The 14,481-nt window shown below is 46.6% G+C and overlaps 1 protein-coding gene across 2 annotated transcripts in view; it reads left to right on the top strand.

The window, feature by feature from the left end:
- Positions 1-14,481, top strand: part of CCDC93 (coiled-coil domain containing 93) — a 91,599-nt gene that overhangs the window by 56,282 nt on the left and 20,836 nt on the right. For both annotated transcript variants that reach the window (XM_059927636.1, XM_059927635.1), the window contains exons 12-18: positions 1,514-1,630; positions 5,246-5,308; positions 8,866-8,939; positions 10,066-10,147; positions 11,032-11,103; positions 12,384-12,437; positions 13,912-13,974. In XM_059927636.1, the coding sequence (XP_059783619.1) occupies positions 1,514-1,630; positions 5,246-5,308; positions 8,866-8,939; positions 10,066-10,147; positions 11,032-11,103; positions 12,384-12,437; positions 13,912-13,974 (525 nt within the window). The remainder of the gene's footprint in view (positions 1-1,513; positions 1,631-5,245; positions 5,309-8,865; positions 8,940-10,065; positions 10,148-11,031; positions 11,104-12,383; positions 12,438-13,911; positions 13,975-14,481) is intronic.

Here is a 14,481-nt window from a genome sequence, read left to right as displayed (position 1 = left end):
AGTGATTGGAAAATCAAGAGGGAGTGCTCGTTCCTTTTCCCCCTTTTTTTACGCTCTCGAATAATTTTCAGGAACAGTTCTCCTTCCCTTGACTGCAGGTTGTAAATATCTTGATGTGCCCAGAGTTAATTGCATTTTAAAAGTTAACTCCAGTTTGAAGAAATTCAGATAAGCTGGAGTGTGTTAGTTGACATTCTCCAAAGATCCCTGGTCTCAAGGCTAGCTAGTCTGTAACGCCTGGTTCTCCTTTATGGCCTAGCAGCTCACAAGGTAGAAAATGATGTTTCCTGCCATTTTATGCAGCCGTATCTTGCCGGTTGACTCCCACCTCCAGAGTCATTAAGCAGCAAAAAACTTATCCTCTATTAATAGTGCCTCTGACTTATTCAGGGAAATCCTTAACCAAGATAAGTGGTGACTGTACCATCCAGTTTCTTCTCCGTCTCACTTTTCTGTCTCTTTCCACCAGAGGTAAACCTTCCAAAACTTTGAAGCTCATGATCACTGTTAAAACATGCAGGGAAAATCAGATATTCATACAGTTTCGTTGTGCTTGGGCTTAAAATCAGTGATTAGCTTGGAATTGGGGTACTTCCAGTAAAGAAGGCAGTGTGGTTATAATGGGTGTTCATTGGCTGGTCATTGAAGCTGTCTATTCTGTGATCACCCAAGAAGTGTTTTAAAGATGCCTATTGGAATAGGGTCAAACTTCTTGTTTCTTGTTCCTGGGACTTCCCTCTCTGGGGTCTTGAGGCAAGTGTTTGTTTTCAGTATCTGCGCCAAGCTGCCCCCTTCTTTGCATGGTTTCTTGGTAACGTTGCTACGTTCATCTCATCACCCCAACCAGAAATCTCTCCCTTCCTCACCTCCCGTCCTGACAGTCTCTACGTCCTGTCCAGCCCTTCTTCTCCATCCCTTCGTCATTTACACAATTTCAGCACCTTCCTCCTGGCCCCTCTCAGCAACTCTCACCCCTCTCAAATCTATCCTCTGTGAACACCAGAGGAATAGAAATAAGAAATGGGCCCGTGGATGGGGAGAATAAGGTGAGAGAGAGACTGTTTCTTTTCATTGTAAGTGCTTCCGAATGGTTAAACTTTTTAACCATATGTTTATAATACTTTGATGAAAGTGAATCAATTCATCATTCTGGATAACTGCAGAATGGTCTTAATGAAGATACTAAGATGACCATGTTATTCCTCTATTTGAGACCCTTTGATGAGCACCTATTGCTTATGTGCTATCAACCTAACCGCAGTTATATATCCCTGTGCTTCTGCACATGCTGTTCACTCTGCCAGGAAGGTAGACTCTCTTGATAGGGCTTTTGGTCGTTGGGTCAAAGTCTTCTTCTCTGAATTGGGTTTTGCACTGGACCCCGGGGCCCCACTGGCTTGGTTGTGACCGGCTGCCCAGTAGTGTTCCGCCCAGACTGAGCAGGGACAGGGCTGTCTTAATGCACTGGGGTGGGCTCATTAAAGCCTTTGGGTCTTCCGTCTGTTTCCCACAGCAGTCTGAGCTATCAGCGGAAGAAAGTCCAGAAAAATTAGGAACCTCCCAACTACATCGTCATAAAGTGATTTCCTTGAACAAGCAGATTCTGCAGAAGACCAAACAACTGGAAGAGGTGAGTGTTTTCTTTCATAATTTTATTCAAGTAAAATAAAACCATTCTTCAAGAAGAGAGAAACTGGGGAAGGAGTTAAGATCTCCATGTCAGAATGGTCAAAGGAGATTCCAGAACAGGGGTCGACACTCGCAGGCCCTCGGGCAGTCCAGCCGCCACCTGTTTTTGTAAATAGTTTTATTGGAATACATGCACACTCACTTGTTTACATATGTTCTGTGGCTTCTTTCAAGCTCCAGTGGCAGAATTGAGACCTACAGAGCCTAAAGTATTTACTGTCTGGCCCTTTACAGAGACTATTTGCCAACCTCTGTTCTAGAAGAAGATCACAGGACAAGAAGAGCATTTATTAATTCACAAAGATTAGCTGAGCACCGCTGTGCTGGGCACTGAACTAGGCCGTGGTGGTGAAAGAAGAACAAGTTACGATCTCTGCTCTCAGGGGTCGGAAGGTAGTGATGAGGAGACATACTCTAGACAAATACATCATTTTTTTCTGTCTTTATAAATTTAAATGCTTCAGCTCATTAATTTTAAATTATAGGGATAATACAAGCTCACTGTAAATAAACAAAATAGTATAGAACTGTATGAAGTTAAAAATGGGAATCCCCTTGTAGTCTTGCCCAGTCCCATTCCCTAGAGCAACCCACTGTTTCCTAGGCTTTGCAAGCTCTTATATATGCTCATTCACCTGGGGAGAGGGGGTTGTCTGGTTATAAAAATTGAGTTTGTTTTTCACAGATATCTCTCTGTCAGTAATAGTAATGTCTAATAAGGACTTTTTTTTAGAGTAATTACAAAGTGCTTTTCAAAATTAACTCATTCAGGGACTTCCCTGGTGGCACAGTGGTTAAGAATCCACCTGCCAACGCAGGGGACACAGGTTCGAGCCCTGCTCCGGGAAGATCCCACATGCCGCGGAGAAACTAAGCCCGTGCGCTGCAACTACTGAGCTTGTGCTCTAGAGCCCTAAGGCCACAACTACTGAGCCTGCGCGCCTAGAACCCGTGCTCCACAGCAAGAGAAACCACCGCAATGAGCAGCCCGTGCACGGCAACAAAGAGTAGCCCCCGGTCGCCACAACTAGAGAAAGCCCGTGCACATCAACGAAGACCCACCGCAGCCAAAAATAAATAAGTTAATTAATTAAAAAAAAAATTTAACTCATTCAGTTCACACACCATTCTTGTGAAGGAGGTACTATTATTACGCTCATTTTACAAATGAACTTGAGACACAGAAGTGAAGTAGTTTTGCCTGTGGTCACACAGCTTATTAGCAGTGGAACCAAGATTGGAACATATAGATCTACCTCATTCTTTCTGATGAAAGAACATCGTATATATACACAGTATATATGTACTGTAGTTTATTTCACCTGTCCTCAATTTATGAGGTTTTTTCCCCAGGACTTTTTTCCCAGTTGTAAATTTATGCTACCATGAACATCTTTGTACAGTCATCTTTGTGCAAGTATGTAAATATTTCTGTAAAACGGATTTTAAGAAGTGGAATTGCTGGATCAAAAAAATATGCATTTTCAATTTTTCTAGAAACTGTCAAATTATTCACCAATTGTTTTACTGATTTATACTTCTACCAATAGTATATGAGAAAATCCAAACTCTTTAAATCCAAGAACCTCTCCTACAAGGCCACGAGGGTAGAAAGTGACCAGGATTCTCCTGCGACCTTGGTGTTGAGAACCACGGAGAGAGCCTTAGCCCAACAGAGAGATGGAAGGAGGAGTAAAAGAAGGAGAAGGAATGAAGAACATGGTCCAATAGGGGAATATGCTGCCAAAGGCATAGAGCAGGAAGGCAGCTAGTAGATAGCTGACAAGAAACCTGAGGTTGAAGAAAGAGGAATCCAGAAAGGAAGTGTTAACCAGCAGCTGAAGTTTGGGGGGTAAGTCTCGGGGTTCATGATGAAGAAGAAGATGGAGATGGGAGAATCATGGAGGACTCCAGCAAGACAAAAACTTAGCTAAGCTATTGGGACAGCCCCTGTTAGAGAAAAGCTGGGCAGATCTGTGATTCGTTAATTAAAGAGAAGCGATGTCTTCCCTGTCAGGATCCAGCCCCCGTGTGTCTTTGTCGGTGACTCATTCCTTGATGAGCAAGCCGACTCTTTCCTTGGCCTCCCCGGGGCCTGTCTGTGACCCAGCTCTTCTCACACTTTAATCCCCAGTTTACTGGTTCGGCTCCTTGAGGGAAAGGCCTGCGCCATGCTCTTTGCCTTCCACTGCACACCTCATTTGAGCAGAGCCTTGGGTACATGTCAGATGGGTGGGTGGGTGCAGGGGAGAGAGGGGGGCAGGAAGGTCGGTGAAGCAGGTGCGAAAATAGCAGGAAGTCTTCCTGGAGCTTCAAGAGTTAAGTCATTAGGATTTCAAGAGAAAAACAAACTTTCTCCAGAAATGCTCTCATCTACTGGTGACACAGACAGGTTAATAAAAGTCCTCATCGCACAGATGGCACACTTTGAAAAGCAAGAAGCCAGAGCCCCCCTGCTTCCCTCCTCTCTCTCCTGCCCTCTGCTTGAGGTGGCTTCCTGAGAGGCCTGGCTGGAAATTCATCAGTTGTGAAGACTGGTAACTAGAAGCACAGTTTAAGAGTAATGATTTTTGAAGGTGACATAATTCTTAATAGGTTGCTTACAGGTTCAAAGATGGGCTGAGTTGGGAATTCCCTGGCGGTCCAATGGTTAGGACTCCATGCTCTCAACTGCTGGGACCCGGGTTCAATTCCTGGTCGGGGAACTAAGATCTCATAAGCCACACGGCACAGCCAATAAATAAATAAATAAATAAATGTTTTTAATGGGCTGAGTTACTTTGAAATAATCGTTGAGATACAAAATACAATTTCTCATTGTTAATTTGTACGCAGGTAACAACCAAAGTGTCTGATGAGACTTAACTGTGGTTTTCTACCACATCCCCTTTTCAAAAGTAGAAATGTAACAAACGCTTTGAGCTTTGAATGGAATGTTTTCAGATATCTAAAAGTTCATAGACAGCACAAGATATACCTTTTTTGTAAGGAAAAGGGAAATGACATTTTTGAGATGTAAGTTTACGATTGTATAACTTGGAGCAGTAAAGGTAGTTCATTTTCTTTCTCTTCACGTTGAAGTCCTGAATCCTTTCTTCTGTCTGGCGTTGTTTGCCATCCAGTCAAATTCTATGCTAGCATCTCGAGTGCAGCAATGCAGTTTGTATCCTGTGAACGGGCAAGTTTGTTAACTGAAGTGATTGTAGCCATACAAGGAAGTGAGACCTGAATTTGAACCCAGGCCTTATCAGTTATCAGCTACGAAACTTTAGTAAAGTAACTTAACCCCTCTGAGTCTTTATTTCCTCATCTGTTAAATAAGGATAATGTCTTCGTCCATTGAATTTAGTAAGGATTCACTGTTAGGATTTACGCAGAAAACCTAGTGTATCACCTGACATGTAGGTGGTGCTAATTGAGTCAAAAACGTCCATATTTGTTTAGTTTAAATCTTTCTGAGCTTCCCTTTTCTCATCTGTGAAATGCAGATACCTCCCATATCTGTGCCATTGTGAGGATCAGATGAGAACAGATGTCTTTTATCTTTCATTTACAGCTGCAGGCAAGTCATTCCGACCTACAAGCCAGATACGAGGAAAAAAAGAAAACCCTGACAGAGGTGAGCAGGTTTCCTTCCTCCATGGGTCTTGCTGGTAGTCGTTTGACCTGCACTGCTGATGGGATGCCTGCATCATCAGTCCATGTGGAGGGGTCACCATCCCCTCCTCAGGGCTCAGGCCCATCTGGGGACAAAGGACAGTCACATGGTAGTGCATGGCTCGAGCCATCAGTTTATCCCCACTGCCGTGTTCTAAGCCATCAGAGTCTGGGTGGGAGAGATCGCTTTGGGCTGCAAGGGTCAGGGAGGCTTCCTGAGGACAGTGGGCCTGACAGGCAAGGCGGCCACTTTGAAGAACACGGTGCGTCTTTCACAGTAAAGGGCCCCTGCTCCAGAACACTGGATTCCTTGAGAGTGAGAAGGTTTCTTTTTGTGAGATGACACGACTACAGAGGGTGTAATTTGTTGTTCACAATTGCCGGTGATCTCCTAGGCGGAATGGAAGAGGGGCTGCGGGTCTGTTTGACCCTGTGGTCCGTGTCCTGACCCAGATGGCGACCGTGCCGTCCTCCGTCAGCATCACAGCATACTTACCTCCCGCTTGCGACTGCCTCGGAAGCCAGGCGAGGAAAACAAACATTGGTGATACCAGCTCTGCCATGCGAGGAGTTTAGTTCTTTTTATTTCTGTCCCTGTTTCCATGGAAAGCTAATCCTCACCCAGGTCTGAAGAGCTCTACCCACTGTGATTTTGGTGCTCGGGCTACAGCTGTACTTCACAAGGGTCTCCCCGCGAGGGCCCCACCTAGTGCTTTCTGGACCACGTGGAAGCGGGACTGGCCTTCAAAGGCATCTCTGAAGCCGAGGCAGTCCCTATTTTTTTTTTTTTAATTTCACATGAAATTTGCCCCTTTAAAATTGTCACTTCTCTAGCGGTATGCAGCACTTAGTTCACTGCTTTGCTATAAACCCAAGAAAGCTTTGTAATTCTGAGCTGGACTGGTGGCTTCAATTATTGTCAGAATGTTTGAAAAGGGCAGACGCAAGGATGACAATTAGAGGAATTTTTCAAAAAATTCTTTCTAAAGATGCCTGTGTTGCATTTGGACACATCAGCTTTCTTTACACTATTCTGTGACTCCATTCCTTCTGGATTAGATGGCAAACTCCTGGGGTGGAATCCCTGCGGCTGTCTTACTTTTCATGCTACACAGTCCCTGGCTTGAAGTTTGCCAAGTCATGGATCCATCTTTCTATAACAATCTGGAAGAGATTAAAGGCAAAACATTTTGATATCAATTTCCCAAAACACTTACTTGTCTTAGGATATAAATCCAGAATGGCTATCAAGTCACTTTTGGTATTAAGCACTAAATCAAATATATTTTGAGCCCCGTACAAGTGCTAGAAAGGTGGAAGGTATGAGTTAAGTCAATAATAGGAGATAGTCTTCCTATCCTCACATAACAGTAGCAGCTAACGTTACAGTGTGCTGGGTGTGCTCTGGGCACATCATTTGTATTAGTCATTGAATCTTCATAACAGCCCTGGCAACACACTGTTGATATCCCTGTTCTGCAGCTGGAGAAACTAAAGCCGAGGGGCCGTTCAGATTCCACGGCTAACAGTCTGGCACCAATGACCTCTTAGCGAGCTTGCTGTCTAGGAGGGCAGTCAAACTGATTCCCGTCTAGAAAAATGGGAGGCTATCCCAAACCTAGTGCTGAACAACTTACATGGAAGACGGATTTGGTCAGAATACTGAACACTGTGAACCTGAATCAGTAGTAATGAACTTTGCCTTTGGGCCTCAGTCTTCTTATCTGTTCAAGGCAAGGACTGGGCAGAATGAGCACGCTGAGCCCTTTCATGCCAGTGTGCCCAGGTTTTACCTTTTCAGCAAAACCTGCCTTGCAGGATAACCTGGTAGCACTGGAAAACAGGCAAGATCTGCCTTCCCAGTAACCTTAGGAAAAGTGAAGCGGAGCACGGAAGGTAGAGGACAGAAGGGAGCCCTGACGTGTGGCCGTGGGATGGGGGCTGCCGCAGGCCCCTGCGTTAGCGGAGGCCCCCAGGTTCTAGCCTGTGCGCTTTCAATTTCAGCAATCACAGCTTTGATTTTGTACGTGAGAGGTTCATTCTGTTTTAAATATGCAGTATCCTGTCCTGCCTCTCTGAGGGCATTAACTGTGTCTGAAGTTTTTCTTGATCTATAAACTATTCCTTCAGATCAGAATTCATTTGTTGAATTGATACATTTTTTATGGTTATATCTTTCTTCAGATGTTTGATAATTCTTCATGGTGTGCTTACTGTTGATTCTGAAATTTTCTGTTACCAACTGTATGGGTTCTGTGTCCATTTTATGCAGTGACTATTCTGGAAGGGTGGGTCCCACTGATTGGTGGGATCAGCCAGTGGTACCTGATGTTCGGGGCTGGGGCACCGTCTCTGCTGCCGCGTGTTGCCAGCTCTCTGGGGGCCGCCCTGCCTCTGGGACCCATGCGCCAGCTCTTGGGTTAAGGGAGCCAGGCTTCACTGCGTAGCCCGCTGGCTCGTCCTGATGCAGACCCCAGCCCTGCACCCCAGGCCTTCCTGCGTCCTCTGGGTCCACACGGCAGTCCTCCACGGGCCCTTCCTCTCTGCTGCCATCTTCCTTGTCCCCGAGGTACCCAACTCCTGTGATCCAGCAGAATCGCCTGGACTTTCTAGGACTTGAGGCAAGAGGAGCTTGCTGCAGCTTGTGTTTGGTCTTCCATTTTCAGCTAGAACTCTTAGAACTTCTTTAACTTGTTTTTTTTAAATAGGTAACCCATTCACGTGGTTCAAAATTCAAAAAGTATGAAGGGTGTCCCCCTGTAACCCAAGCATTCAGCTACTCTCTCCAGAGGGTGACCAGTTTCTTGTGACTCTCTTCAGAAAATTTTCATGCATATACAAATAACATGTAGGTTCTTTTATACCTGTGTTCATCCAATGTATACCTTCCTTTATACACGTTGCAGGCACATTGGAATCATGGTTTTATATGTTGTTTTCTTCAACCAACAGTAGATGTTAGAGAGCATCATAAAAGAGCTGTTTATTCTTTCTTTTTTTAATAGCAGCTTAGTATTCTGTTGTGTGATAGATCTGCACACCTCAAAAATTAAAATCTGAGTTTTTTTTAAATTTCTTTTTTAAAATCCCCAACTGTCTGACTCAGAAAAAGAAAGTGGAATTTTTCAAGATGGGAGATTTAACCCTGCCCCTGTCAAGCAGCCGTGATAGTGGCATCCTGAAATTGAAACCCAGGTCTGTCTCTCACAGCCACTGTTATTACTTACCTCTTCCTACTGAAAGGCACCTGCTGTCAGCATTACTTTTGGCTTTCCACCCATTTGCTGCTGTGATTTAAAGGTACTGCCTTTAAGGTCTCATTTACCAACAGAACGTGTCAAGAAGGGTCTGGTTTTGACCTCTCCATGCTGTCCCTCCACCCCCATCCTCTTCCTCTCGTCCACCTATTTTCTCAACATACAGCCAAATCCAGTGGGCTGTCAGGAAGGGGGTGCAGGTGTGAGCCGGGAAGGAGAGGACATCTCCTGTCCCACCAACGTGCCTCCTTGTCTCTCGCAGCTCAAGAGTTATGGTGAGAAACTGGACAAAGAACAGGCCGCCCTTGAGAAGGTAGAAGCCAAAGCTGATCCAGGGTAAGAGGTTTCAGCATGTGCTTATTTTCTCCGTGAAGGTGTCTGGTGGTTTGAGCGCAGGGCTGACGAGCCGGGGGTCACTGCTGCTGGCCCCGTGCCGCTCAGTTACTTCTCCGCTGGTCTGGGGCGCGCCTGTTGCCCAGGGGGTGCTGAGTTAGCCTCGTTCCTCTTCCCCCCAGTTCCCCCTGGGGTCAGGAGCAGCTCGTTTTGCGTTTTGTTTTGTTTTTTTCTGTTTTTAAAAACTAAGTAATACATTCAAGGTTCAAAAGGACGTGCGCCGAAAAGTCTCCTCCCGCCCTTGCCCCCCTCCCTTTAGAATCAACCATTGTTACCAGGTTTTAACAGCACACGTTTTAGGATGTCCCCTGTCCTTTGGGAGTGAAGGTACAGTCTTTTTTGACCAAGACACAGCTGCTGGGTTTTTGTGTTTTGTTTTGTTTTTCAATTAATTGTATTTAGACAATTTAAATTAAATATAATCACTTACATTTGACCGTTTTAACACCAAACTGTTTGGGTGGTGAAATCTCCCAAGTGTCACTCACTTGAGTGAAATCATGAAATAATAAAATGCTTCAGGGACAGACTGAGCAGTTCTGGGTTTGGTGGATATTTTTAGCAAAGAAGTACCTACAGATTACTTGGCTTTATGATTAGAAACCCTCTTTTCATGATGTGGAGCAAAGTACTATTAGATACTTGACATTTTAAATTTCAAATGAGTGCTTTTAATGACCTTAAGCAACTCGTTTCCTTTCAGAAGGGAAATGAAAAATGGGAATTAAAATTACGATACTGTCTGTGCTCTGAGTCTGTTAAGTAATTAGTATCATTAAAAATATACAGTAATCTTGAAACTCCTTGTTGTTTCTGCAGCTGACATTTTAATGCTGAATTCTGTAGTGTTTGTTTGGATGTGGCCTGATGGACTCGGCTTATAAATGAATAATAATGTCAGTTAAAGGGTAGTCATAACCATTTGTGGGAAGCCCATTAGACACTCTTGGGAGAGACAAGGAAATTAAGAAAGAAATCCCTTTTTATCTGGGGTCTTGGTTTTCCCCGTGATTCATAAAATCATAATAGTTTGTTGCAAGTCAGTCATTTTTTGGTCTTTTCTTTTCAGCATCCTGCAGAACTTGAGAGCCCTTGTAGCCATGAATGAAAATCTGAAAAGTCAGGAACAGGAGTTTAAAGCACATTGTCGAGTAAGTGTTGCTTGGTGTCGGCAGAAGTTAACCGAGATTCTTGTAAAATCTCCTGCTTTCCCTCCCTTGTGCTGCCGAGGGTCCTGTCCAGGTGCGGTCGGAAAAGCAGGCTCACCAGGCGGGCACGCGGCAGTGTGTGAGAGGAGTAGAGGACTACGGTAGGTGCCCTCCGAGGACACCGCAAGTGACTTAGGTGTGCCAAACCCCCGGACTGAGAGCACAGTCTAACAAACGATGTTTCCTAATTTACAAATGTACCGAAAAGAAAAGCCTCACAGAGTGCGAAAGGCATAGCACCTTAGGAGACCAGGGCCGCCCTGAAGACCTGGCGTGTCTTTGTGTTGCGTGTTCTGCCACGTGAGACCTCGTGGTCCGGTAGCGGGCACGTGCTCAGGTGACCACGTGGGAGGCAGGAAAAGGGAGTTGAGTCGTGTGTGAGTCCAGGGGGAGAGGCCGCCGTGGCGCCAGAGGCATCCGGAAACTGGCCTGACTTGTGCAGGGCCGGGTGGCAGGGGAGGAGTGCCTTGGTGAGGCAGGGCTCCGGGCCGCAAGGTCCCAGGAAAGGTGGAGAAGGGTCGGCACGGAGAAGGAGGCTTGGACCGGGCTGTAAGCCACTCGTTCGTTCCGTGTCCCAGGGGTTACTGCGAGCCTCGCCTGCCCTTTAGGAAGAAAGGTGCCTTCTGATGGAGGTACAGCTGCCTGTATCCTCCTGAGTAAACCTTCCCAGGCTGAAAATCGGGGGTCTGGGGAGCTACTGCCTAATGGACTTTCTGTCTCCACGTAAACTCACGAAATGTGAAAAAAAAGACTCTAGATCAAGGTAAATAATTACCTCCGATTACTAGCCTGTCCAGATCTTACGAATGTTCGTATTACTTTTTAAGGAGGAGATGGCACGGCTGCAGCAGGACATTGAAACCTTGAAGGCTGAGAGGGCTCCAGGCAGAGATGAAAAGGTACGGGCTGTGGAGGAGCGCTCCCGTCTGCTGTGGCTGTGTGACTTCCACCGTGAAGGGGTTTCTAGAGCACTCACCAGCGAAGAGTCTGGTGCGGAAAAAGACCAGACTTTCCTCGGCCTGGTCCTCTGAACACACATTTCTCAAGTAGTTTTCTGAGATATTTGTCCCTGTCCTTTGTCTTCCTTCTATGGGTCAAAGCGTCCACAGGTGTGGCCAGCAGCAACTCCAGATAAGAATTAACGGGTCCCAAGCGCGGCTGCCCTGTCTGTTAGCGACAGGGTGTTTGCAGGAGCCCCCTGAGCTCTGTTCCCACTCGTGCCATCTGCCTGTAAATTCTGTGCCAGTTTGCTCATTTCACCCTGCGCTCCTGCCCGGGGGCACAGGAAGGCAGCCGAGAGCAGCACGGGATGTGAGGTCAGAGCTCTAGCAGCACGGGAACACCCCGGGCTCAGTAACACGGCCCACTGGCTCTCGGAACAGAGGCCTTGATCTTCCAAGGAGCTAGTGTGGACAAGGGCAGAAAAATAAGTCTGTTTCTCTCACCAAATGAGATCGTAGGGATCGCTGTGGTTTGTCCCTTCTCACACTCCAGTCAAGGCTTATTTGCTGAGGCTCCCTGTGCTTAAGATGTGAGAGCTGAGTGTGGCTTTGGACCCCATCGACTGCACCCTCTCTCTTGGGGAAATAGGGAACCTGGGGCTCAGAGAGGGGAGGGGACTTGTCCAAGCAGCCAGCATGAGTCCAGATGCTTTCCACCGGGGCTGTGTGGCACTCTGCCCTGCTCAGCAGGGAGATGGGCCTCAGAGGTGCCACCTCCCTGTTTTGATGGGTTGTGCCACTCCAGCCACAGCCGTGAGGACTGGCACGGGGATAGCAGAGTGAGGCCGTGCAGTGGGTGGTGTCCTGGGACCACCCACCCACATCCAGCCTTTCCAGTTGTTTCTAAGACTTGGAGCTCAGAGGCTCACATGAGCTCAGCCAGCCTCTGGGTTTGCACAAATCACAGACTTTCAGGACGGCATTTCTCTTCTTAGCAGTCACACCTTGTTAGAGGGATTGACTCACATTCAAAGACAGTTAGAGTTTAGCTTGTTAGTGTGTGGCTGAGAGGCATTTAAGAACAATTTAAAATCTGGGGCCCGTGTGCAGGCTTTGCCCTGTTCAGACGTGGTCTGCCCACCCCCCCCCCCCTACATCTGGACCCTCAGCTTTTCTGTCCCATCCCTTTCCTCAGAAACATTTTTTTTCTTTTTTTCTTTTACTTTTCCTCATTGCAGACCCTCTCCGGGGGAGAGCAGCACGGTGCCCTAACGCCGGCGATGACGCACCACGTAAGTACCTGCCCATTCTCAGGACCGCCGCTGTCCTCTGCGGGTGTGGCAGCTCCTCACGCGTCCTTTCATCCCGTCTGCGGCCACCTCCTTGTCTTCGGGCTCTCGGGGCGTGGCTCCATCTCCGCATCCGCCCCTTGGGTGGAGCAGGACCTCCCGGGGACGGCCCTGACGGCGGGCACCTGGCACAAGGCATGCCGTCCCCACCTTGGCATCTGAGCCGGGAAGGGGACAGGCCTGTGTGGTCCACACGTGCCCGTCACAGCCCAGGCTCCGAGGGGCGAGCAGTGCACAGGGAGAGAGCTCTCTCTGGAGGGGACTGCATTCCAGGGTCAGCAGCCTGTAAAGGGCTGGGTAGTAAATATTGTCAGCTTTGTGGGCCAGCTCCGCTGTGGTCGTCGTAGTCTATAGATAAGTGAAAGGACATGTCTACATTCCAGTAAAACTTTATTTACAAAACTAAGCACAGAGGCGAATTTGACCCGAGGGCTGTGGGATTTAGCTGCTGGGCTATAGTTTGCGGACCCCTGTTAAACAGGTGCTTCTAGGAGAAAGGAATAGAAAAGGAAGAGGAGAAGGAAGAGAGAAACAGGAAAGCCTCTCACATTCTCCTCCTTTAGGGTTTCTCTTCCCTTCGTGCCCTCAGAGGCTCCTAGAGAGTGAGCTTCGGGACTCCCATGGTGAAGGCTACTGAGGTTTGCCTGCAGCTGAGCCCCATGGAGGAACTGCGGTGTGCGTGTGTGTGTGTGTGTGTGTGTGTGCACGCACACAGTGGGGAAGGGGCACCTCTGACACTATTGTAGCTTTCCCCAGTTCAGCAAACCATCCAGCCATGTCTTTTACCCCATTGGGTTCAGTGAGGGGCTAGTTTCTCTCTTTTAATTCAGCTCTGTCCAAAGGGCCTTTCTGCAGTGGTGGAAATGTTCTCTATCTATGCTGTCCAATATGGTAGCCACTAGCTACATGTGGCTACTGAGCACTTGAAACGTGGCTAGGGAAGTTGAGAAACTGAATATTTTTAAGTTTTAGTTAATGTAAATTTAAATAGCCACTTGTGGCTGGTGGCTATCATATTGGAGGGTGCAGGTCTAAACAGAAACATAGGAAGCAAGCCATCATCATCTCCAAACACAGAGACATAGAACAACAGGCTTTTAAATAACGGTTGTCTCCTCCTCCTCGTGGATTTTTTTTGGTGCGGGAGGAAAGGGCACGTGGACTTGGGGGATACTTCACTTAAGAACCCTGGATGCAGCCTGGGTCCCGGAAGAAGGAAGAGTTGTTATAAAGTGATGTGAAAGAGTGTTAAGGGTCTCACAGGACTTAGGACCCGACCCTGAACTCGGCTATTTGAAAAAAGAAATTTGGAACCTCAGGATGAGGGAGATATATAAAAACTGTTCAACTTCAAAAGATTTCATCAAAAAATGAAAATTTCCTATTCCCAGATAATTTTGTTTTTTTCCAATTTCAGGAAGACCTAGACAGTCGGTATAATATGGAGAAAGAGAAGCTTTACAAGATCCGTTTACTACAGGTGAGTGAAAACAAGAGCCAATAAATGCCTCTAACTAGGCTTGTGTGCCTATAGCAGAAGTAGAAAGTCTCAGCATCTAAGAGTGGAGAGACTCGGGAAAGCTGCTGTTTGCTCTTCTATCTGGAGTGCAGCTCAGTGGATTATGTTGGTTGTAACACCTCACATTGGTATGTTATTTCACCATCATCTCGTTTGATTTGAGATGGGTGGAAAGTTAGCTATTAGCCTCATTTTCTGTATGAAGAAATTGACTCACATCTGTGAAGTACAAGCAGCTGGAAGGTGCCAGAGCCAAGATTAGAGGTCTAATGTTCTTGTCCAGTACTTTTTTTTTTTAATTAAGAAAATTTTATTTACAGTAGAACAGAGCACTTAGGAATATATTTAACAAAAGAATTGTAAAACTTGTACTCTGCAAACTACAAAAAATTGTTAAATGTCCAGAAGAGGCAAATCTGTAGAGACAAAGTGAATTAATGCTGCCTAATGGTGGGGGTAAGGGGTCGG

Source organism: Balaenoptera ricei, chromosome 7 (assembly GCF_028023285.1).
Source record: "Balaenoptera ricei isolate mBalRic1 chromosome 7, mBalRic1.hap2, whole genome shotgun sequence".
NCBI lineage: Eukaryota > Metazoa > Chordata > Mammalia > Artiodactyla > Balaenopteridae > Balaenoptera > Balaenoptera ricei.
This window is presented reverse-complemented; position numbering and strand designations above follow the sequence as displayed.